The 25710-nt window shown below is 37.1% G+C and overlaps 2 protein-coding genes across 2 annotated transcripts in view; both read right to left on the bottom strand.

Moving 5' to 3' along the window:
• Positions 1-15883, bottom strand: part of LOC147396283 (uncharacterized) — a 29991-nt gene extending 14108 nt beyond the window's left edge. Inside the window, exons 1-12 of the mRNA XM_086450081.1 lie at positions 15609-15883; positions 14446-14633; positions 13046-13486; positions 12691-12918; positions 12403-12582; positions 10404-10631; positions 10116-10295; positions 8113-8340; positions 7828-8004; positions 6210-6437; positions 2381-2608; positions 2093-2272 (exon numbers count right to left, since the gene is read on the bottom strand). Of these exons, the coding sequence (XP_086306207.1) occupies positions 2093-2272; positions 2381-2608; positions 6210-6437; positions 7828-8004; positions 8113-8340; positions 10116-10295; positions 10404-10631; positions 12403-12582; positions 12691-12918; positions 13046-13486; positions 14446-14584 (2437 nt within the window). The 5' untranslated portion in view covers positions 14585-14633; positions 15609-15883. The remainder of the gene's footprint in view (positions 1-2092; positions 2273-2380; positions 2609-6209; positions 6438-7827; positions 8005-8112; positions 8341-10115; positions 10296-10403; positions 10632-12402; positions 12583-12690; positions 12919-13045; positions 13487-14445; positions 14634-15608) is intronic.
• Positions 15884-17784: 1901 nt separating this feature from the next.
• LOC147396282 (protein phosphatase 2C 32-like) lies at positions 17785-25102 on the bottom strand. Its single transcript, XM_086451233.1, has 4 exons — positions 22056-25102; positions 19770-19883; positions 18738-19002; positions 17785-18488 (listed from the first exon to the last, which is right to left on the bottom strand). Exons 1-4 carry the CDS (start codon positions 24282-24284, stop codon positions 18373-18375), a joined length of 2724 nt encoding a protein of 907 aa, XP_086307359.1. The 5' UTR covers positions 24285-25102; the 3' UTR covers positions 17785-18372.
• Between the last annotated feature and the right edge of the window lie 608 nt (positions 25103-25710).

Below are 25710 nucleotides of genomic sequence, written 5' to 3'. Positions count from 1 at the left end.
AGTACTTGGAAGGCTAAGTATCTGTCTAAAGGGGGGAGAGTAACTTTGATAAAAAGCACCTTAACGAGTATTCCGGTTTACTTTCTCTCTTTGTTCACGCTTCCGAGGTCCGTCGAGTTCAGATTGGAAAAGATTATGAGGAATTTTTTATGGAACGATAGAAATGGGAGAAGGAAGTATCACCTAGTCAGGTGGAAGGTTATTTGTAAGCCCAAGAAGTATGGGGGCTTGGGGATTAGGGGTCTTAGACTAGCTAATAGAGCTCTGCTAGGGAAATGGCTTTGAAGGTTTGGGGAGGAAAAGGGTAGACTTTGGAGGAGGATCATCATGGCCAAATATGGGGAAGAGAGACTAGGTTGGTATAGTAGGGAAGCAAAAGGCACATATGGGTGTAGTATTTGGAAGGGGATTCAAAAAGTAAGAAAGGAGTTTGAGAAAGGAATCAGGTTCAAGGCAGGAAAGGGGGACAAAATCAGATTCTGGGAGGATATTTGGGGTGGCACATCGCCTCTAGCAGCTCAATTTCCGTCTTTGTACGCTTGCTCTCGGAAAAAAAATGAATCTATAAAACATTGTTTGAGTAGCAATGATTCCAGCTCTTGGGATTTGGGGTTTAGGAGAAATTTTAATGATTGGGAGCTAACTGAGGTGACATCTTTCCTTGAGCTCTTGAACTCGCGACTTCTCGATGTGAGTAATCAGGACAGGTGGGAATGGACGAGGACGAAGGACTTGAGATTCTCTGTTAGATCCTTTCATAATTGGCTCAACACTCATACAGATCGATCATTCATGGGGACCAACATTTGGTGCAACTCAATTCCTTCTAAAATTTCCTTTTTTGTGTGGCTGGCTTGTCTTGGTAAAATTCTAACATTAGATAACTTGATTACTCGGGGTTGGATTACGCCTAATTGTTGTCCGCTTTGTTTGAAGGATGGAGAGTCTGTTGACCATATTCTAATCCATTGTTCCTTTTCTCATACTATTTGGTCTTATTTTCTTGGGTTATTTCGTATTCAGTGGGTCTTTCCTTGTAAGTTCTCCTCGTTGGTAGAAGAGTGGGCCATTAATGATTTCTCTCCCAGAAAAAGATTCCTTTGGGCTATTCTTCCCTCGGCTATTGCTTGGGGGGTGTGGACCGAGAGAAATAATAGGGTGTTCAATGGCAAGATGAGGAGTGATCACGGCAACTTCTTGGAGATCTTGGGTTTATTGTACTTATGGTCCAAGCAGAACATTCAATTCAAGGGGACTACTTTTGATGATTTTATCTTTCGATGGAATTCTTTATGTAATTGTTGACGCTTTTGCTTTCTTTCTGTAGCTGTTTGAGAGGCTTTCTCAGCCTCCTTGTATTCTATTTTCTTCCTTTTCAATATATTATACTTTTTCAAAAAAAAAAATAGTTGATCCACCAGACTGCTCACTAACAACTAATTCCTTAATAACGAAAAAGCCATAGGAGAAAGTGCTTGGATCGAATCCATGACTAGTTTCTGCATCAAGTATCAAATCCGTTTTGATTATGCAGAATTAATCAACAACCGTTTTCTCATGTTAACTTTCGAACATCGATTTTTGTCATGAAATCCCCTAAGGATCAAACTGAACTTATAAATTAAAAATCAAGAAAATAATACCTACTTTTTTATAAAGCCTTGGGTTCTATTGAAGTTGCATTTTTCATTATGGCTATATAGATGTGAGACTTCTATAAAGAGGAACTTGGCAACACAAATTGATTAAATACATGTACAAGGATCAAAGAGTTTATTGAGAGAAATTAACCTTTAAGTTTCGAACAAGGCCATTAAGAACCATTGGGAACTATATCCATGCTCAAGTAACCCACACTCAATAGTCTCCATCTAATGTTTCCATTTTTCAGTGCAAGTAAAATGTTTTTGGTTCTACTCATGGACACTGATGGGGTTTCACTTGTGTTTCTCATGTGATAATCTCATACATTAGGTGAATAAAAATGATTTTTACATGCAGTGAATTTAATGCATCTAAATGTATAAAATTATCACTAGCTAGCTAGAAGAACCAAAGGGCAATGAGCCAAAAGCAGGAGTGGACGGCGCACCAAAGCCTGAAGAACCAAACACTGGTGTCTTTGAAGTGAATGGATCGGAAGATGAGCTGGAGGAGAACTGATTTGTGGACGATTGGCCAAATGTTGGTGAAGGACCAAAAGGACATGATTGCGCAGCACGTGCACCAAATCCAAACCCACTTGTGGACTCACTATAAGGGTTTGCTCCACCTAAGATTAGAAATTATACATGTAACAAACATAGTTAGTAGATAAATGTCGCTTCAGGAAAAGGAACCAAAACTATCCCAACATTTAACTGTAGTTAATAATGCATACCTTTCTCTCTCAACTGGTAATCCTCCACCCTTAATTCTTCATGGCTTTTATCTTTGTAGATAGCCATGGCTGATATGGATTCAAGCTTCCCAGTAGGCTGTGTATCGCAGCAATCATCGACCTCAGGTGTTGGGGTGTAAGAAGCTACTTTGCTTCCCCCACATTGGCCTCCAAAAATTGAAAGGCAAAGGCCAGTGCTGCCAAATGTATGGGCTGTAGTTTGGTCCCCTACAGGATAATCAGGAAAGATGAAATAAGATCACAAACATGATGCAAAACGACAAGAGTTCCCAATAATTTGAAATGAGAGGTAAATCCCTTGATATTCTAAATTGTATATGGAAAAGAAAGTGGAACTCTGGGCTATGACGGGAGATTGAGATGTTTCAAATGGGCTATGACCAAATACAGAAGTTGATTTACCATTCAACCTGCCTAAGTTGCAGCCCTAGTAATTGTGGAGTTGTTTTTGTATTTCAAAAAAACAAAAAATGGAATGGAGGAAGCTTTGCAATGATTTATACAAGGTCATTTCTCATATTTGGCGATGGAAAAATACTTACATGTAAAAAAAAAAAAATGTAATTCAAGCAATATATCATTTCAACCTACTCAATATAATTAGATCCTTCCTAATGCTAATCTAGTTCAAGCCTAATGGCTAAGCATGCCAATAAATAGGCCATACCTAATGTATCTTAACAAACAAACCAAATAATCTAAAATATTACAAACCCTTGTCTAATCTAATTGATCATAAAAGTCCAATCCTGATCTAGTTAATTAGAGTAAAATCAATCATAATAGGAAATGGTCTCACTTGTGATTAAATTTTGAGACAATTATCCTTTCTTAGTTTTTTTGGATAAGTATAATTCTTGAAATCAGAAAGAGATGCAACCATCAGTCAAGATGACCACCTGAAAGAAAAACAAATGCACCAACCAACAATCATGACATCCCATCTAAACACGAAACCCTAAAAAAAAACTCCCTTAAAGTTGGGATACAACTGCACCAAAAAAAAACATCATGTCCGTTGACATGTTATTAAGAATACTATCATGTGAAGTGTGAATGGCATATCGACATTTGGTTTACAACAATACAATGAAAAGGATCGCACAACCTCAACTTGGTTTATTTTCTTAGATTTTTATTGAAACACATGTCCAAACGAAAAAAGAAGAAAAAAAAGATGTTTTAAGAGTCTAAACTGTCCATTCCACAAACAAAGGGAGGTCAACAGGCATAGTTAACTTGGCTCGGCACCCAGGTCATCAACTCAGAAATGAGCATAGCTTGCTTTACCATTGATGATTGATCCACCCGACTACTCACTAACAACTAATTCCTTAATAACGAGAAAGCCATAGGGGAAAGTGCTTGGATCGAATCCATGACTAGTTTGCGCGTCAAGCATCTAATCCCTTTTGATGATGCAGAATTAATCAACAACCGTTTTCTTATGTTAACTTTCCAAAGTCGATTTCTGTCATGAAATCCCCTAAGCATCAATCTGAACTTATAAATTAAAAATCAAGAAAATAATACCTACTTTTTTATAAAGCCTAGGGTTCTATTGAAGTTGCATTTTTCATTATGGCTATATAGATGTGAGAATCTATAAAGAGGAACTCAGCAGCACAAATTGATCAAATACATGTACACGGATCAAAAAGTTTATTGAGAGAAATTAACCTTGAAGTTTCGAACAAGGCCTTTAAGAACCATTGGGAACCATATCCGTGCTCAACTAACCCACACTCAATAGTCTCCATCTAATGTTTTCATTTTTCAGTGCAAGTAAAATGTTCTTGGTTTTACTCATGGACACTGATGGCGTTTCACTTGTGTTTATCATGTGATAATCCGATACATTAGGTGAATAAATATGATTTCTACATGCAGTGAATTTAATGCATGTAAATGTATAAAATTGTCACTAGCTAGCTAAAAGAACCAAAGGACGATGAGCCAAAAACAGGAGTGGACGGCGCACCAAAGCCTGAAGGACCAAACGTTGGTGTCTTTGAAGTGAATGGATAGGAAGATGAATGGGGGAAACTTTGCAATGATTTATAAACGGTCATTTCTCATATTTGGCAATGCAAAAATACTTACATGTAAAAAAAACAATTGTTATTCAAGCAATATAACTTTTCAACCTACTCAATATAAATAGATTGTTCCTGATGGCTAAGCATGCCAATAAATAGGCCATACCTAATGAATCTGAACAAACAAACCAAATAATCTCAAAAATTACAAACTCTTATCTAATCTAATTGATCATAAAAGTCCTATCTTGATCTAGTTGATTAGAGTAAAATCAATCATAATAGGAAATGATCCCACTTGTGATGAAAGTTTGAGACAACTATCCTTTCTCAGTTCTTTAGGATAAGTATAATTATTGAGATGAGAAAGAGATACAACCATCAATCAAGATGACCAGCCAAAAGTAAAAATAAGCACACTAACTAACAATCATGACATCCCGTCTAAACACGAAATCGTCAAAGAAAACTCCCTTAAAGTGAGGATACAACTGCACCAAAAAAAACATCATGTCCCTTGACATGTCACTAAGAATACTATCAAGTGAAAGAATGGCATATCAACATTTGGTTTACAAAAATACAATGGAAAGGATCACACAACCTCAACTTGTTTTGTTTTCTTAGATTTCTATTGAAACACTAGTCCAAATGAAAAAAAGAAGAAAACAAAAATATGTTTTAAGAGTCGAAATTGTCCATTCCATGAACAAAGGGAAGTCAACAAGCATAGTTAACTAAGCTCGGCAACCTGTTTATCAGGTAAGAAATGACCATAGCTTGCACTATCATTAATGATTGATCCACCAGACTGCTCACTAACAACTAATTCCTTAATAACGAGCAAGCCATAGGGGAAAGTGCTTGGATCAAATCCATGACTAGTTTCTGCGTCAAGTATCAAATCCTTTTTGATGATGCAGAATTAATCAACAACCGTTTTCTTATGTTAACTTTCGAACGTCGATTTTTGTCATGAAATCCCCTAAGGATCAAACTGAACCTATAAATTAAAAATCTAGAAAATAATACCTACTTTTTTATAAAGCCTAGGGTTCTATTGCAGTTGCATTTTTCATAATGGTTATATAGATGTGAGAATTCTATAAAGAGGAACCCAGAAACACAAATTGATCAAATACATGTACAAGGATCAAAGAGTTTATTGAGAGAAATTAACCTTGAAGTTTCGATCAAGGCCCTTAAGAACCATTGGGAACTATATCCGTGCTCAAGTAACCCACACTCAATAATCTCCATCTAATGTTTCCATTTTTCAATGCAAGTAAAATGTTTTTGGTTCTACTCATGGACACTGATGGCGTTTCACTTGTGTTTATCATGTGAGAACCCGATACATTAGGTGAATAAAAATGATTTCTACATGCAGTGAATTTAATGCATCTAAATGTATAAAATTGTTACTAGCTAGCCAGAAGAACCAAAGGGAGGTGAGCCAAAAGCAGCAGTGGACGGCGCACCAAAGCCTGAAGAACCAAACGCTGGTGTCTTTGAAGCGAATGAATCAGAAGATGAGCTAGAGGAGAACTGATTTGTGGACAATTGGCCAAATGTTGGTGAAAGACCAAAAGGGTCTGACTGAGCAACACGTGCACTAAATCCAAACCCACTTGTGGACTCACTATAAGGGTTTAGTCCACCTAAGATTAGAAATTATACATGTAAAAAACATAGTTTGTAGATAAATGTCACTTCAGGAAAAAGAACCAAAACTATCCCAACATTTAACTGTAGTTAATAATGCATACCTTTCTCTCTCAACTGGTAATCCTCCCCCCTCAATTCTTCATGGCTTTTGTCTTTGTAGATAGGCATGGCTGATATGGATTCAAGCTTCCCAACAGGTTGTGTATCGCTGCCACCATCAACCTCAGGTGTTGGGGTGTAAGAAGCTACTCTACTTCCCCCACATTGGCCTCCAAAAATTGAAAGGCAAAGGCCAGTGCTGCCAAATGTTGAGGCTGTAGCTTGGTCCCCTACAGGATAATAAGAAAATGAAATAAGGTCACAAACACAAACGATAATTGCAAGAGTTCCCAATAATTTGAAATAAGAGGTTTATCCCTTGATATTCTAAATGGTAAATGGTAAAGTAAGCGGAACTCAGGGCTCCAACGGGAGATGGAGATGTTTCAAATGGGCTACGACAAAATACTGAAGTTGATTTACCCTTCAACCTGCCTAGGTTGCAGCACTAGTAATTGTGGAGTCGTTTTTGTATTTTAAAAAAACAAAAAATGGAATGAGGGAAGCTTTGGAATGATTTATAGAAGGTCATTTCTAATATTTGGCGATGGAAAAATACTTACATGTAAAAAAAAAAAGTATATATATATATATATATATGTAATTCAAGCAATATAACTTTTCAACCTATTCAATGTAATTAGATCCTTCTTGATGCTAATCTAGTTCTAGCCTAATGGCTAAGCATGCCAATAAATAGGCCATACCTAATGAATTTTAACAAACAAACCAAATAATCTAAAAAATGGATCGCACAACCTCAACATGTTTTGCTTTCTAAGATTTCTATTGAAACACATGTCCAAATGAAAAAAAGAAGAAATAAAAGATGTTTTAAGAGTCCAAACTGTCCATTCCATGAATAAAGGGAGGTCAACAGGCATAGTTAACTTGGCTCGGCACACTGGCCATCAAGTCAGAAATGACCATAGCTTGCACTACCATTAATGATTGATCCACCAGACTGCTTACTAACAACTAATTCCTTAATAACGAGAAAGCCATAGGGGAAAGTGCTTGGATCGAATCCATGACTAGTTTGCACGTCAAGCATCTAATCCTTTTCGATAATGCAAAATTAATCAACAACCGTTTTATGTTAACTTTCTAAAGTCGATTTCTGTCATGAAATCCCCTAAGGATCAAATTGAACTTATAAATTAAAAATCTAGAAAATAATACCTACTTTTTGTTAAAGCCTAGGCTTCTATTAAAGTTGCATTTTTCATTATGGCTATAAAAATGTGAGAATTCTATAAAGAGGAACTCAACAACACGAATTGATCAAATACATGTACAAGGATCAAAAAGTTTATTGAGAAAAATTAACCTTGAAGTTTCGAACAAGGCCCTTAAGAACCATTGGGAACAATATCCATGCTCAAGTAACCCACACTCAATAATCTCCATCTAATGTTTCCATTCCTTAGTGCAAGCAAATGTTTTTGGTTCTACTCATGGACATTGATGGCGTTTCACTTGTGTTTATCATGTGATAATCCGATACATTAGGTGAATAAAAATGATTTCTACATGCAGTGAATTTAATGCATCTAATTGTCACTAGCTAGCTAGAAGAACCAAATGGCGATGTGCCAAAAGCAAGAGTAGACGGCGCACCAAAGCCTGAAGAACCAAACGCTGGTGTCTTTGAAGCGAATGGATCGGAAGATGAGTTGGAGAACTGATTTGTGGACGACTGGCCAAATGTTGGTGAAAGATCAAAAGGGCTTGACTGCGCAACACGTGCACCAAATCCAAACCCACTTGTGGACTCACTATAAGGGTTTGGTCCACCTAAGATTAGAAATTATACATGTAAAAAACATAGTTAGTAGATAAATGTCGCTTCAGGAAAAGGAACCAAAACTATCCCAACATTTAACTGTAGTTAATAATGCATACCTTTCTCTCTCAATTGGTAATCCTCCCCTCTCAATTCTTCATGGCTTTTGTCTTTGTAGATAGGCATGGCTGATATGGATTCAAGCTTCCCAGTAGGCTGTGTATTGCTGCCATCTTCGACCTCAGGTGTTGGGGTGTAAGAAGCTATTTTGCTTCCCCCACATTGGCCTCCAAAAATTGAAAGGCAAAGCCCAGTGCTACCAAATGTCGGGGTTGTAGCTTGGTCCCCTACAGGATAATCAGGAAACATGAAATAAGGTCACAAACATGAAACAAAACTCCAAGAGTTCCCAATAATTTGGAATGAGAAGTTTATCCCTTCATATTCTAAATTGTAAATGGTAAAGAAAGTGAAACTCTGGGCTCTGACGGGAGATGGAGATGTTTCAAATGGGCTACGACCAAATACAGAAGTTGATTTACCCTTCAACCTGCCTAGGTTGCAGCCCTAGTAATTGTGGAGTCGTTTTTGTATTTCAAAAAAACAGAAAATGCAATGGGGGAAGCTTTGCAATGATTTATACAAGGTCATTTCTCATATTTGACGATGGAAAAATACTTATTTGTAAAAAAAAAAATGTAATTCAAGCAATATAACTTTTCAACCTACTCAATATAATTATTTCCTTCCTAATGCTAATCTAGTTCTAGCCTAATGGCTAAGCATGCCAATAAATAGGCCATACCTAATGAATCTTAACAAACAAACTAAATAATCTAAAAAATTACAAACTCTTAGCTAATCTAATTGATCATAAAAGTCCTATCTGATCTAGATGATTAGAGTAAAATCAATCGTAACAGGAAATGGTCCCACTTGTGATGAAGGTTTGAGACAATTATCCTTTCTTTGTTTTTTTGGATAAGTATAATTATTGAGATCAGAAAGAGATGCAACCATCAGTCAAGATGACCACCCGAAAGAAAAAACAAATGCATCAACCAACAATCATGACATCCCTTCTAAACACGAAACCCTCAAAGAAAACTCCCTTAAAGTGGGGATACAACTGCACCAAAAAAAACATCATGTCCCTTGACATATCCCTAAGAATACTATCATGTGAAGTGTGAATGGCATATCGACATTTGGTATACAAATATACAATGAAAATGATCGCACAACCTCAACTTATTTTGTTTTCTTAGATTTCTATTGAAACACACGTCCAAACGAAAAAAAGAAGAAAAAAAAAGATGTTTTAAGAGTCCAAACTGTCCATTCCACAAACAAAGGGAGGTCAACAGGCATAGTTAACTTGGCTCAGCACCCTGGTCATCAGGTCAGAAATGAGCATAGCTTGCTCTACCATTAATGATTAATCCACCAGACTGCTCACTAACAATTAATTCCTTCATTATGAGAAACCCATAGGGGAAAGTGCTTGGATCGAATCCATGACTAGTTTGCGCGTCAAGCATCTAATCCCTTTTCATGAAGCAGAATTAATCAACAACCATTTTTTTAAGTTTAACTTTTCAAAGTCGATTTCTGTCATGAAATCCCCTAAGGATCAAACTGAACTTATAAATTAAAACTCTAGAAAATAATACCTACTTTTTTATAAAGCCTAGGGTTCTGTTGAAGTTGCATTTTTCATTATGGCTATATAAATGTGAGAATTCTATAAAGAGGAACTCAACAACACAAATTGATCAAATACATGTACACGGATCAAAAAGTTTATTGAGAGAAATTAACCTTGAAGTTTTGAACAAGGCCTTTAAGAACCATTGGGAACTATATCCGTGCTCAACTAACCCACACTCAATAGTCTACATCTAATGTTTCCATTTTTCAGTGCAAGTAAAATGTTTTTGGTTCTACTCATGGACACTAATGGCCCTTCACTTGTGTTTATCATGTGATAATCCAATACATTAGGTGAATAAAAATGATTTCTACATGCAGTGAATTTAATGCCTATAAATGTATAAAATTGTTACTAGCTAGCAAGAAGAACCAAAGGGCGATGAGCCAAAAGCAGGAGTGGACGGCACACCAATGCCTAAAGAACCAAGCGTTGGTGTCATTGAAGCGAATGGATCGGAAGATGAGCTGGAGGAGAACAGATTTGTGGACGATTGGCCAAATGTTGGTGAAGGACCAAAAGGGCCTGACTGCGCAGCACGTGCACCAAATCCAAACCCACTTGTGGACTCACTATAAGGGTTTGGTCCACCTAAGATTAGAAATTATACATGTAAAAAACATAGTTAGTAGATAAATGACCTCTCAGGAAAAGGAACCAAAACTATCCCAATATTTAACAGTAGTTAATAATGCATACCTTTCTCTCTCAACTGGTAATCCTCCCCCCTCAATTCTTCATGGCTTTTGTCTTTGTATATAGGCATGGCTGATATGGATTCAAGCTTCCCAGTAGGCTGTGTATCACTGCCACCATCGACCTCAGGTGTTGGGGTGTAAGAAGCTACTCTACTTCCCCCGCATTGGCCTCCAAAAATTGAAAGGCAAAGGCCAATGCTGCCAAATGTTGGAGTTGTAGCTTGATCCCCTACAGGATAAGCAGGAAAGATGAAATAAGCTCACAAACATGAAGCATAACTGCAAGAGTTCCCAATAATTTGAAATATTCTAAATTGTAAATGGTAAAGAAAGTAGAACGCTGGGCTCCGACGGGAGATAGAGATGTTTCAAATAGGCTATGACCAAATACAAAAGTTGATTTACCTTTCAACCTGCCTAGGTTGTAGCCCTAGTAATTGTGGAGTCGTTTTTGTATTTCAAAAAACAAGAAATGGAATGGGGGAAGCTTTGCAATGATTTATACAAGGTCATTTCTCATATTTGGCAATTGACAAATACTGACATGTAAAAAAAAAAATGTAATTCAAGCAATATAACTTTTCAACCTATTTAATATAATTAGATCCTTCCTAATGCTAATCTAGTTCTAGCCTAATAGCTAAGCATGCCAATAAATAGGCCATACCTAATGAATCTTAACGAACAAGCCAAATAATCTAAAATATTACAAACTTTTATCTAGTCTAATTGATCATAAAAGTCCTATCCTGATCTAGTTGATTGTAGTAAAATCAATCATAATAGGAAATGGTCCCACTTGTGATGAAAGTTTGAGACCACTATCCTTTTTCTGTTTTATTGAGATCAGAAAGAGATGCAACCATCAGTCAAGATGACCAACAAAAAGAAAAAACAAACATCATGTGGGGATATAACCATCAGTCAAGATGACCAACAAAAAGAAAAAACAAACCAACAAACAATTATGACAACCCTCAAAGAAAATTTTCTTAAAGTGGGGATATAACTGCACCAAAAAAAACATCATGTCCCTTGACATGTCACTAAGAATACTATCATGTGAAGTGTGAATGGCATATTGACATTTGGTTTACAACAATACAATGAAAAGGATCGCACAACCTCAACTTGTTTTGTTTTCTTAGATTTCTATTAAAACACATGTCCAAATGAAAAAAAGAAGGAAAAAAAGATGTTTTAAGAGTCCAAACAATCCATTCCACAAACAAAGGGAGGTCAACAGGAATAGTTAACTTGGCTCGGCACCCCGATCATCAGGTTAGAAATGAGCATAGCTTGCTCTACCATTAATGATTGGTCCACCAGATTGCTCACTAACAACTAATTCCATAATAACGAGAAAGCCATCAGGGAAAGTGCTTGGATCGAATCCATGACTAGTTTGCGCATCAAGCATCTAATCCCTTTTGATGATGTAGAATTAATCAACAACCATTTTCTTATGTTAACTTTCCAAAGTCGATTTTTGACATGAAATCCCCTAAGGATCAAACTGAACTTATAAATTAAAAATCTAGAAAATAATACCTACTTTTTGTGAAAGCCTAGGGTTCTATTGAAGTTGCATTTTTCATTATGGCCATATAGATGTGAGAATTATATAAAGAGAAACTCAGCAACACAAATTAATCAAATACATGTACAAGGATCAAAAAGTTTATTGAGAGAAATTAATCTTGAAGTTTCGAACAAGGCCCTTAAGAACCATTGGGAAGTATATCCGTGCTCAACTAACCCACACTCAATAGTCTCCATCTAATGTGTCCATTTTTCAATGCAAGTAAAATGTTTTTGGTTCTACTCATGGACACTGATGGCGTTTCACTTGTGTTTATCATGTGATAATCCGATACATTAGGTGAATAAAAATGATTTCTACATGCAGAGAATTTAATGTATCTAAATGTATAAAATTATCACTAGCTAGCTAGAAGAACCAAAGGGCGATGAGCCAAAAGCAGGAGTGGACGGCGCACCAAAGCCTGAAGAACCAAACGTTGGTGTCTTTGAAGCGAATGGATGGGAAGATGAGCTGGAGGAGAATATATTTGTGGACGATTGGCCAAATGTTGGTGAAGGACCAAAAAGGCTTGACTGCGCAGCACGTGCACCAAATCCAAACCCACTTGTGGACTCACTATAAGGGTTTGGTCCACCTAAGATTAGAAATTATACATGTAAAAAACATAGTTAGTAGATATATGTCGCTTCAGGAAAAGGAACCAAAACTATCCCAACATTTAACTGTAGTTAATAATGCATACCTTTCTCTCTCAACTGGTAATCCTCCCCCCTCAATTCTTCATGGCTTTTGTCTTTGTAGATAGGCATGGCTGATATGGATTCAAGCTTCCCAGCAGGCTGTGTATCACTGCCACCATCGACCTCAGGTGTTGGGGTGTAAGAAGCTACTCTACTTCCCCCACATTGGCCTCCAAAAATTGAAAGGCAAAGGCCAGTGCTGCCAAATGTTGAGGCTGTAGCTTGGTCCCCTACAGGATAATAAGGAAAGATGAAATATGCTCGCAAACATGAAGCATCAACTGCAAGAGTTCTCCATAATTTGATATGGGAGGTTTATCCCCCAGTATTCTAAATTGTACATGGAAAAGAACTAACCAAATGGGTAAGTGTGGGCTCCGAAGGGAGATGAAGACAGAGATGTTCCAAATGGGTTGCTACCAAATGCCAACATTGTCTGGCCAAAAACAGGAGTAGATCCAAAACTAAAGGATGGAGTACTTGATGCACCAAAAGCAGGTACTTGAAGTACCAAATGCAGGGTACTTGAAGATCCAAAACTAGGGGTACTTGACGTGCCAAATGCTCCTCCAGATCCAAACTCAGGGGCACTTGATACACCCAATGTCATACCTGTGCCACCCAATGCTGGAGTTGTTGCAGCTCCAAAAGCCGGGGTGCTTGTTGCACCAAACGCAGGTTCACTTGATCCACTGAAGGGTGTAGAGAAACCAAATAGATTGCTTCCAAATGGACTTGTTTGACTAGGTGTTGACCCAAAGCCTCCAAAAGCAGGTTTCTGCCCAATTACAGATGATCCTTTCAAAAAGAAAAAACAAAGGAGTTATCACTCAATGAAAATTTCCAACAAGCAACAAGTCAGGAAACAACAAACCTTGACAAATACATATGATTGAGAACAAGAAGAGCAAAATGTTATCCATCAGAATACAAAAGTGTCTCAAGGTACAGCTACTCTACCAAACAATGGTGAATAAAGTCCCATAGCATGAATCAAATGTAGAAGATATACAAAGAAGAAACGCCATGAAAGGCGCAAGCAATAGGAAACACTCAATCATATGTATTTTCAAGTACTACTGAGAAGAAAGAAACGTGTTCTTGATTATTAAGTTATATTCTTTTCTAAAGAGAAGAGGCAAATCAATCAAACACGTTCAAAGACATACCCCCACTGGACGTAAAACAATAATTAGAAGCAAATACAACCTATAATGGAAACACATTACTTCTATGACCAGTAAGCAGTACAGCACAGATATATTGGGAGGGCGAGAAACAATTAGTTGCCAAATACAACCTATAATGGAAACACATTACTTCTATGACCAAATGTTACGTACCCACTTAAATCGGAACACAAAAATAATTTAAAAAGAAGAAAAAGATTGAGATTGATCTCATTCGAGGGAGATCGGACCTCCTAAGCCACCAATTCGAGATGGTGAATCTCGGATCTTAATAATAATTTCTCTCCATATTTTCATTAATCTCATAATTAATTTAAATACAAAGAAACACTACCTTAACTACCCACTTATCCAAACTACTCACTCTCCTATTCATTCAAGTAACTATCCCATAACCATAACTACATAACTCCTACACAATTCGTAACTACCCTTACCTATTACCTAAGACTCCTTAACTAATTGAAACTCTAAAACAATTAAAATAAAATGCATCAAGATGCATCAAATGTTGATACAAGATAATAATTTCTAGGCACATAACACCAAATGGATATGAAGCATTACCAAAAGCAGGAGTCGAACTTCCAAGAACTGGTGTAGACGAAGTACCAAACGTAGGAGTGGATGTGCCACCGAATATAGATCCCCCGGTCTGTGAACCAAATGATGTAGTACTTTGGAACGAAAGGATTGCTACCAGCATTGTTCGCCTGACCAAAAACTGATTGTGACCCAAATGGGCTACTTGATGACTGGCCAAAAGCAGTTAAATGACGATAAAAGAATAGAAACTGATTATTATAAATATTCAGAGGAAGATGCAATTCACCAGAAATAAAAACGTATAAACCTCAACAAGTTTATTAGAAATTATGGACATATCCTTACTAATAGAATGTTAGAACAGGGATATCAAATAAATAATAGCATCTTCTTTATCAGTAACGACTAAACTTTTTTTTATCAATAATCGAACTATTCGACAATTACACATATTTTTGGTAACCTAGAAAAATCTAATCGGTGGTTACCCAACAGTGTCTCAATGATTCAAACCCGCTAATTTGCTTAAATGATGTAGTTCGATGTATCTAAATCATAGTTTCAAATCTGGTCCGAGCAAGATGACTTAGGCAAGTCATCTTGGTATCGTCCATCAATGAGACGGATAGATAAGGCATCTCAAACCCACGGAATCTCGTGAGATAAACAAGATGACTAGACTGAGATTTTGAAAATCTTGACCGAATCAGTAAAACTCATCTGAGTCAATCAGGATTTTGTATATTTTTATTAAAAAATTCACTTTTTTGGAGTTCAAATACATATATCCAAATAAAATGTGATTTCATGATTAAACATCTTCTAATAAACCTTATTTTATATAAATAAAAATTATAATTATTTTTATTTTAAATGGTTTATCTCATCTGAGAAGAGTTGAATCGTCCAAGACAACTCGGTCTCGTCAACCAACGAGATGAGACGTCGATGTGAGATTTAAAACCATGATCTAAACTGTTGAACTATGTGAAGTGTGAACCTCTACAAAACCCACCCAAGTAACAATTTCACTCGCCAAACCCAAAAAATTAGAATAACTCATGTTCTTGAGAGCATCCCCAGACTCCCAAAAGAAGAAAAAGAAACATGAAGATTCACACAAACATCAAATCTAAACCAAAACAACACAAACATAAAGAAAAAGAGTTGAGACAAAAGCTTACGGTTACTTGAACCAAATATAGTTTCGATTCTTTAATCCGATACCCACAATCACAATGGGTTCTGCAACCCAAACTGAAACAGAGGTAGATAAACAAATCAAAGATCAAAGATGGTTAAGTAGCCAAAACATAAACATCGAATCAATCTTGTATATAAGCATATATAATGGTTCGATCGGTAAGGCTTGTTTGCTTAAATCCAACCCTAATTGCAATTATAGAAATATAATAATGGATCGATTAACAGGGGCGGAGCCAGGATTTTCTTGTAGTGGGGGTATAGAAACTATGGTTAGTTATATAGTCGAAGAACTTGAAGAAAAGGTTTTTGGTGAGAAGTTGAGGAAAAGGATATTTAGGTCATTTTCAATTAATATATGACAAGTCCCGGTCAAGGGGGGCAAAAATTGGAGGGAGTGAGGTGAGGGTGTTGGGGCAAATGGGGAGAGAGGTAATTAGTTGAAAATATAGAGGGGTATCATGAAAGTACTGTCAGGCTAAATTAGTTGCACAATGGTTGTGGGCCTTGGATCCGTTCTTCCCAGGCTTAATCTATTCCATTGGGCCTATTTCCTAGGGTCATTTACAGAGCTAGAATCTGGCCCATCAATAGGTCCTATAGATATATAAAATTGGTGTTGGATCCTAAATGGATACGTTGAACCTATCAGTGTTTGGTTTCGGGCTACAATGTAATGTTTTTGTTGGGCCTCTTAATCTCAGTCTTTTTTTTTTTTTTTTTTGGTATAATCTTGTTTATCTTGTAAATTTCATTTTTCAGTGATCACTAATTATTGATCATAGTCATAAAATGTTCCAAGTTTTTTACAAAAACTCATAAGATTTTCCCAATAAGAGATTAGCCAAGTAAGTTGGCAAATCAATGAATTGCTTTATGATTTACCGATTAATCATGGAATATAGTAACGTTTTTGCAAGTCACCCTCAAAATTTTATTTTCTTTAAACATTCAAATCTCAAGAACAAGCTCGGCTTTTTGAGAGGTTGTAGATAATAGGTTGTGGTAAGAAACCCAAGAACATCATTTATATATTTCCCAAATTTTCCCTATTTTTAACAAAATTTCATGAATTTATCCAATTAACAAAATTGAAACCTTGGTGTATAATTACGGAATCCAAACTTATTACTATAGATCTATTTTACCCATGATCTTCGATAAATGATACCAATTGCATCCACAAGGTTTATCCTGACTTACCTGGTTTTGTGGGGTATTGCATTTAACAGGGGGTAAGATATGGTGCTGTAAGGGGCCAGTTGCCTTGCAGCTGCTAGTTACATCCCATAATTATTATAAAAAAAAAAAAAAAACCGTTTATGTTAGCCTATCATTTTTTTTAAAACAAAAATATAGTTGAAATATATAATCATTGATTAATATTGATCATTTAAACTTGCAGTCATATTTTTTTACAAGCTGGTGTTATCAATTTTTTGTTTTTTTAATAAATGGGTAACTCTGTAGACAAGGGACCGGGCCTATATCTAGGCTTTGCCCAATCCATAGACCATAGTCTTGTCCAAGGACTAGTCCTTAGACATGTGCAACGTCTACACATCACACACACCAAGTAAGTAAAGGTGCCCTCATGGGTGGCTCCTAAGGAATTAATGCTCATATTAGGTATCGAACTCATGACCCTATGGACAATAACCACTTATTGGTCCAAAATTGCAGTTGAACCAACCCCTCAGGGTTTACTTTTTACCTTAAGAGGCTAGAAATATCATTTTGACAAAATCCAGCTACTAGAAAGTATTTTACTAAGAAATAAATTCAGCTTCTGCAATAACATTTCTCCAACATGGTTGCCAAATTGCCAATCTAACTCAACAGCACTTTTCAGCCTTTTATAACACTCCTTCAAGCTTCGAATCTCCTCAACATTAGAATCAAAAAGTATTTCAAAATAGGGTCCAAGTAACTCCATGGAGTTCTAATGAGTTTGTCAACAAAAACAAAAAAAGTGACAATGCAAAGACCTCAAGCAATCCAATTAAACCAAGTTGTCATTGAGTGGAATAAGAGGCCTTTTTTTTTTTTTTTCTTTTTTCCTTTGGACTATTCGTCTTCTTGACCAAACAAAAAAGGGAGACACAGGGGAGTAACGAAGACAAGTCGATATGAAAAGCATGTATTCTCTTGCCTATTAGAGTAAGATGGAGACGTAGTTCACAACTGTCTTTGGATCCAATTGAGGGCTGAAATCAGTGTGGTTGTTTTGTTAAATGCCATCTGTGTAGTCCCTCAATCGAGGGAGCAAACCCAATATCAAGTAGGGAAATTTTATTGGCATGCCCAAAAACTCTAAGTCTCCTCATATTTTTAGGGGCACCTCTAAAAGTAAAAATAAAAATGTTGTAGGCACTTCATGTCAAAGGGCACCCCTCATCCTCCAACTATTCTGACAACCTCAGGCAAGAAGAAGAAGAAGAAGAAAAAAAACAGAGAGGGAGAGAGACAGAGATTGGAGGAGAAGAAGAAAACAGATAGAAAGAGAGAGAAGAAGAAGAAGAAAAAGGTGTCGGTGTTGGCCCGCCCTTAAGCTTTGTGGAGTGTCAATAAAATTTCCATATCAAGTAATTAAGATCATCCAGGGATGGTTTGGGGGTACAGTAAGACAAAAACACTACAATTTAACGAAAAGGTCAAAAGCTAAGATTCGGGAAAAATATGGATGCTTTACTTGATTTAAAATTGTCTCATTGTGAGGAAAGACGGATCCACATACAAAAATAATCAGCCAGATGAATTCCAAATTCTTCCCTTGAAGGAAACCACCATAACTGAAACGTCATCATGGTATTTCCGTCGGTCGCCATGAGGAATATCAAGCAACTCATGAAAATCCATTCCTGAAACAAGCAATGATAAAACATCACTGGAAGGTAGGACAATAAATCAACCCAAAGTTTTAAGTAATTCACCTCATCATCCAGACTCAGGATATTCTGAACTAACACAAATGACAAAAAAACACAAGGATCACCATGTTCTACACATGGGGCAATGGACTCTTCTCATCCTCCCCTCTAAAATATCCACGTTAAAATATAAAGCTAAAGAGATCAAAGAATCCTAGAAGCTAATGTGAGCCAACTGACCATTTTTTATGGCAGCACGAAAGAGAAGCTCTGCGATGAGGTACTGTGCAGGATTGCCTTCGGGGGAATTTTCCATGAACCATGTGACATGAGAAACCACCTCTTCATTACTGAAGTATTGGTAAAGCCCGTCAGAGGAAAGGACCAAGAAGCGGTCACTTGCACAAAGTCGGTGATGAAGGAGAGAAGGAATGCAGCCGATATAAGGAGCAGTCCCCAAGTAATCAATGCGAAACATCTCCAATAACGCTTCATTGAATCTCGGCTGCACCCAAATGAAATAGAACCATGGTTTATCAGCTTTTTGCAGGAAGGGGCCAAACTCTGGAAAAAAAGATTGTGCAAACTTGCATACATGATCTAAAGCTAAATAGAAGCAACGTAACAACCGTATCTATCAAAAAGGTAATAAAAAAAGTTTATATTTAGAAAAAAGAAGTTTTATTTCAGTTCCATACTATCCAAATGCTTCCAATGCTATGCCAAAGGTGCCACCTTGGTGAGGTGGTAAAGTTTGCATGGGGGAAGGGATGTAATATCATAGACCTTGGATCAAAACCCCACCTTCACACTTCTATCAAAAAACTAAAAAATAAAAATAAAAGTAATGAATTGACCAGAGCCCAAAATTAGTATCAACAAAAGCAACCTGAACCACTGGCCAAATTCCCCCATTTTGGAGGACCAAATGAAGGGCATAAAGGTGGTAAAATGTGCCATGTCCTTGCTGCCTTACGTCCTCAACTCTTGCATATATCTATGCATGTATTGGGCAGTTCATTGAGCAACTAAAGACATAGGCAAGAAGAAACACATGCAACAACCTATTCACTGAAGAAAGCATGCTTAGATCAAATCCCTAGCTACCTAAGAGAAAGAAAGCAACACTACAACTTGCATGCTGCCAAAGTCATCAATCATCAAAGCCTTAATCAAAGATTTGGGGTAGGCCAAACGAATACTGTTCCTCCATTCAATTCTGTTTAAAGCATTGTTTTCTGTAACAGTGTGAGAACCATATGAGTAACTGACCTCCTTGAGAAACCCTGCGCCAAATGCTCTAGTGACCTTCAACTGCCCTTTTACTCTATCATTCATGATAGCTTGGTTATCATCGACATGTTCAGCTTTTATCCTCATAACCTCCTGTAGCATTTAAAAAGAGTAAATGGTCATTCCCAGAATATTAATTTCGGTTGCTTCCATATGAAGAACAAAAGAATAGTTCTGAAATATCAATCATCTTTTGTCCATAGAGAATGTATAGAAATTTCACCTTATTCACTAATGTTGCTGTGAAACTGCTTCAGCAAAATCAAACAGATAATGGGCATAAGGAGCATAAAAATTCCCCAGCTACACATATCCTTTTATTTTTTCTGTATTTTAAAAGTGATTATATTAAAACATCATATCATCATCTAGATCTTATTCCAAATAATGGGATCAGCAACATAAATTTATTTCAGTTTTTAATTATATCTCAACTCATATTCTCAAGAAAATCCTAAGTTTTCATATTTTTCATAATACCTTCACCCATCCATTTTCATATTTTCTTCTTTACTTGGTTGCAATAGAGCTAGAGAGTAATCCCTCTTAGGAGGTGATTTTCTATTACTAAGTCCATCCCATGCATACTCATTTGCACACACACCACATTTTATTTTACAAATGGGTCAAGAGTCAAAAGTGATGATCTCTTGAGATCCCTACCTAGCTCTTTAAACGAACAAAAAACAGTCCCATTGAGGACACAACTCATGCATGAAGGTCCCTAGCCTTTCCAATGGTGGTGTTCAACTCATGAACACCTCGTAAAGGTTAAACCAACAAAAAAGATACTCCTAAGTGAGCACGTAAGTTTCCAAAAGAGCTTTTAAGTTCAAAGTGATGGAATCCATGTGGATTCTCACCAAAATCCTAGGCTCACAAAATATTCCAGCAAGCTTCCCTTTTCACTTTTAGCTTGCTCATTAGCTTAGTTTGTCCATTTTCTAAAACTAAACTATTGGCAATTTTTCCTAAAATTCTCTATAACTCCCTCTACTTTCAAAACCTTAAAAAAGAGAGTTTTAAATGCTTCATTTATGGTCATATTGGTAACTATCGTTAGATGGGAGGGACAAGGTGTCTAACACCTTCATTGTCCTTCAACTGAACTCCCTTACCTTAGAATTTTTAGGTAGACCAAAACCCCCTATCATTTTGGATATGCGAGTCATTACAAACCAAGAAAAACAAATTTCAAGACATTTTTATGGTGCCCATTCACATCTTAATTGAATGGTAGCGACTCCAAAACCCAAGTAAATGAGCTCAAATCCCCAAAGATTTTGAAGCCCATGTATCTACAACGTGTTTCTAGTATTTTAAATTTACTTTAGAACTTTATTTTGCTTTATTTTACAATTGTTTGAGACCTTTTTAGATGCATTTGTTTTTTAATAAACTTGCATTATTTATAAGTGAATATGTATGATTAATCTGCATATTAGGACTATGTGTGCGTATCCTGTTGGGTAACTCCCCTGTTACTCACCCTACCAATCATCTCAATTTCAGGAAGTTCCAGTGATCAAGGATTAGTTTTAAGATTGTTGCAATTTTGAGATTAGTAGGTTTGTGTGTTGTCAACTTCAGTAGATAAAGTAGATTGATTTGTGTTGAGAAAGCAAGTTAATATATTCTTGGCAGTACGTGCCAATATTTCTTTCTGTTATATATTAATAAAGGGAGTTGTGAGATAGAACTGTTTTTTTTGTTTATGTATCGTATTTCGTTATACTTTCACTGCAATATCATTGTCTAAAATCATTGAGTTATATATGTTTATCATTGTATAGGAATTATCTCACACCTTGAGATTCTAACACTTAATCATGGGGACGCGTGTTAGAATTTTGAGGCGTGACATGCAATGAGGACAAATCAAATCAATGACAAGTGTCCCTTGTCTTGTTTTTGTTCAAGCCAACCGAAACCAGAGGGAGTAGGCACCCCACGGTACTAAATGTAGGCCAAGATTAATGATCAAGTGTCAGTAGACCAAATTGCACTTCCATGATACTAAATACTAATCAAACTACAAAATCCAAATATGGAGATGTAACCCTGGACAATTGTAGGAAACCAATGGCCACAACTTTACCGATTGGTATTTATTATGAGAGATGTTTTACACTTGCTCAATAATTTAAATCAAAATAATGTTGGAATAGTAAAAAACAAAAATCAAATCAAATCCTATATGAAAGAGAATATATGAAACAATCACTGGATTGAACCTTTAAGAAAAGGAAAGAAAAACATACATACCTCCTCAACACTTGCGCTGTGATCAGTGGAAAGCTGAACAGCCCTCATCTTTAATTTGCACATGGAGATCTCTCTGTTCTTGTTGACAGTGTTAACCTGGTTGATCTGATTATGCATTGGAGATTCCTCCGATATTCTGTCCAGCTCTACACGTACTAGTGACTCCCTAGATCTGTTCCATTGCCTCATGTCATCCTTCACAAGATTTGGATTTGAGTGACGATCACTTGGCCTCTCTTGTGCCAAAATGGCACGGCTATCTCCAAGGTTCATGACATAGACATCCTGATCCTTCATTAACATCACTAGAACACATGAGCCCATCAGAGCAAGCTCTGGGTTTCTGTCGAGTGTTTTCTCCACCATTTCCATGTAAGCCTCCTCGGTGGTTTGAAGAGCTCGAGCCATCGAGCTCAAGACCGCATCATGATCACGCAATCCTGACTTGCACTTCCTTATGGGCCTCAGTGACTCCATGGTTCTTTCATCGCCTTGGGTCTCTTCTCTGTGCCAATCATAACTCCAAGGGAACAGCTTTTTACGCAAGGATTTCTGCTTTCTGTACATTTTTCTAATCATCGACAGTGACAGAAACTTCCTTGTAGTCATCTGGTCTGCGATAGAAAGAGAAGCAACCGTGCCTTGTTTAGATTCCACCCCAACAGCCACTCCATCTTCTCGCAAAGCACTGACATCTGCAACCTGACAGCTAAAGCTATCTCCTGCAGGATTCACTGAGCATGACATAAGCTGTGCTTCTGGAAAGGTTTCTCTTGAAGACAAGCCATCTGATCTTAGCCCCAAATCCCATAGACCTTTTCTTTGGTTTCCAACTTCTGAAAATAAGGTAATATCGTGTACATCCCAATGTTCCATCTGAAATAGCTCAAAAAGCCGTTTACTTTTCCTGCCTTGGCCAGCCAATTTTGTAGTTGAATAAGGAAAAGCTTCTGCACATGAGACACTTGGACCTTCAACCCTCGGCTTAACTTCATCTTTCACCTCAATTATCTCATGATGAGATACTTGAGCTGTCGCAGTTTCTAGATCAAATGGTTCTCCTAAACCACTGCAATCAATCCCTTTACTCGATTCAGAAATTTGAAGGTCCTCTTCTCTGCACTCCAAAGACCCAACATTTCTGTTCTCAAAAAGTTCAGAATTTGATACATCATTTACAGATTTATCTTCACAATCCCAAAGCAGTCCTTCCAATTCCTTATCTATAGCCCTATAAAGATGGTTCATAAGAAAATCAGGCGCATCAGGGCCACTAAAGCCATCATATATACCAACAAATAACCATCCATGTTCTTCGGAGAGCACTATATGAACCCTGTCTTCACCAGCCTTGCCGTGAGCCCATTGCAAGCAGTGGGTATTCCTATATTCTACTTTGGATGGGCCAAATTCGAGACAATTTTGTAGAGCTTCAGGTCGGAACTTTGGCTCCTTAGGATGCCAGACAAACTGAGTCACTGGATTCAAGAAAAATCGTTGCATCCAGCCAGAACCCACCCCATGTCTTGAGAAGGTCTGAGTCAGTGAATTCTTCATTGGCCCACTCAGGCTCTTCACCAGACCCCTGAGACCCTCTTTGCCTCGACCATGTGCCAGAGGAGCTGAGAAGTTAGTTTTATCGATGCCATCCAGAGGACCTGACATGAAGGCCCCCTTTTCAATAGGACCAGACATGAACCCACCTCCCCTTTCCAAAGGACCTGAAGCAAATCCTCTCTCCAAAGGTCCTGACATGAACCCATGCAGAGGTCCAGACCCACGAGGCATGGGCTGTAGAGGGATCGCGGCAAATGAAGAAGTGCTCTCGAATGATGCAGCGGGCTCTTGGGTGTCACTGGAAAACCATGCATTCTGGTTTCCAGACCTAGCCGTGGTGGGATTGGCACTGACTGATGCCCCCGAGATGGTTTTGAATGAGGTTTCAGGAAAATACTTGTTGGGTCTCTGCGAACCCCCCGAGTGATCTTCTACAATGTCATGTCGGAATGACCCACTCATTGTTTCAGAATCAAGTGTGCTTGAATCAATTGTGAACCTCTCAGAGTTTGATGGGGTTATGGCGGGAGACTCAAGAATTACGGGTCTAACATAACAGAAGGAATGACCCAATCCTCCATCTAATGGTTCTAAGAACTCTAAATCAACCCCGCCTTTTCTTTTACCCGGCGGCACAAAACACCCCACGACATGGGAAGTGCTATTCCCCATGACAGATTACACTATATAGAAGACCTCTGAAATGGAGGGTTTCTATGATTCTGCACCATAAGCAGGTACAGAAGAAACAAGCTTAATGGAAACCAAGAAAGCCCAATATATCCCTCAACCTTGTGGGTTTTCTGGTAACAATGCATCATCTATCTCTGAGTCTCAGATTAAAAGCATAAATATGGGAATAAAAAAAAAATATGATATAGGTTCTAGTGTTTCCTCAATCCAACTAAAATTCTCTAACTAACTAAGAACATGGCAATGAGAAACAACAACGATTATAAATGATAAAAGCCCTATTCTGACTTTTTGTGTGATCACCAAACTTGTGTGGGTGTTAGGATCATGAACCACAGCAAAACAGATACAAAGATAATAACTAAAACATCTCAAACAAAGAAATCAGACAGAATTCTTGGAATTTGAAAGGTATCCATAAGAAAGACAAGCTGAGATTGAAGGAAGGCAATAAGAATTGGAGAAAAACCAGCCCAGATGCAGATATAAATCAAAATAAATGAGCTTAGTAAAGAAAGACCCAGATAAGATTTACAGAGAAAGAAGGAGAAAAGGGAATCCAGATGAGATTAAAAAAGTTGGAAAAAGAGTCTAAGAGAAGATAGAAAAAACCTGAGATTTTATGTTAGTCTTACTATGATGAAACATCTATGTTAGAAGTTCATCAAGGATGGTCTCTTTCTTGGGGTTTTCAAATGGTTTAGGAGGGTATAAGGAAACCAAATTATTTTTCATTTTAAATGATTGGGGACAATGGTGCTGTTTTTTTCTTTGTTTTTTCTTGATTAGGGGTGTTGGTGTTGTTGGAGTCAGTAAATAACCACTATTATCTGTCATCATCATGGTCATGAATAAAATGGATGGAGTAGGGGAGACTTTCAATTTTCAAACAATGGGTAATGGGTATAGAATATGGATTCCCACCCAAATATGCCTACACTCACCTGGATAAAAAAAAGTCAAACATACTAAAGTCCAAAATCTTAAAATTGAAGAAAAATAACAAATTTTATTTAAATAAACCAAGATTAAAGATAACTTTAAAAAAATAAAAATAAAAACTTAGTGAGGAAGAGATTCCTCTCCTTATTCTTAACCAAATGACATTATAGAAGTGAAAAAGTAAGAAAGAGGATGTAAGAAAAATCACTAAGTCAGAATTTTAGAAAGAAAAAAAAAAAAAAAAAACTTGGGTTGGACTGACTGTCATCTCAAATCTGGTTCAAGACACTTTCATTTCAAGGCACATAATTAGGATAATTGTTTAAAAACTCAAGTTATGTTTCTATGGATGATTGACAACCTAAGACTGATGTGATGTTTTGGATTGTACGATATTTTATCGTTTTAGTTTTGACTAAACACATTTGAGTAGTTACTTGTCGTAATCAGATTTAATGTACAC

The sequence above is a fragment of the Akebia trifoliata genome, chromosome 8, assembly GCF_017979445.1.
Source record: "Akebia trifoliata isolate Shusen 1 chromosome 8, ASM1797944v1, whole genome shotgun sequence".
Taxonomy (NCBI): domain Eukaryota; kingdom Viridiplantae; phylum Streptophyta; class Magnoliopsida; order Ranunculales; family Lardizabalaceae; genus Akebia; species Akebia trifoliata.
The sequence above is the reverse complement of the archived record's forward strand: the minus strand, read 5'-3'. Positions and strand labels throughout refer to the sequence as shown.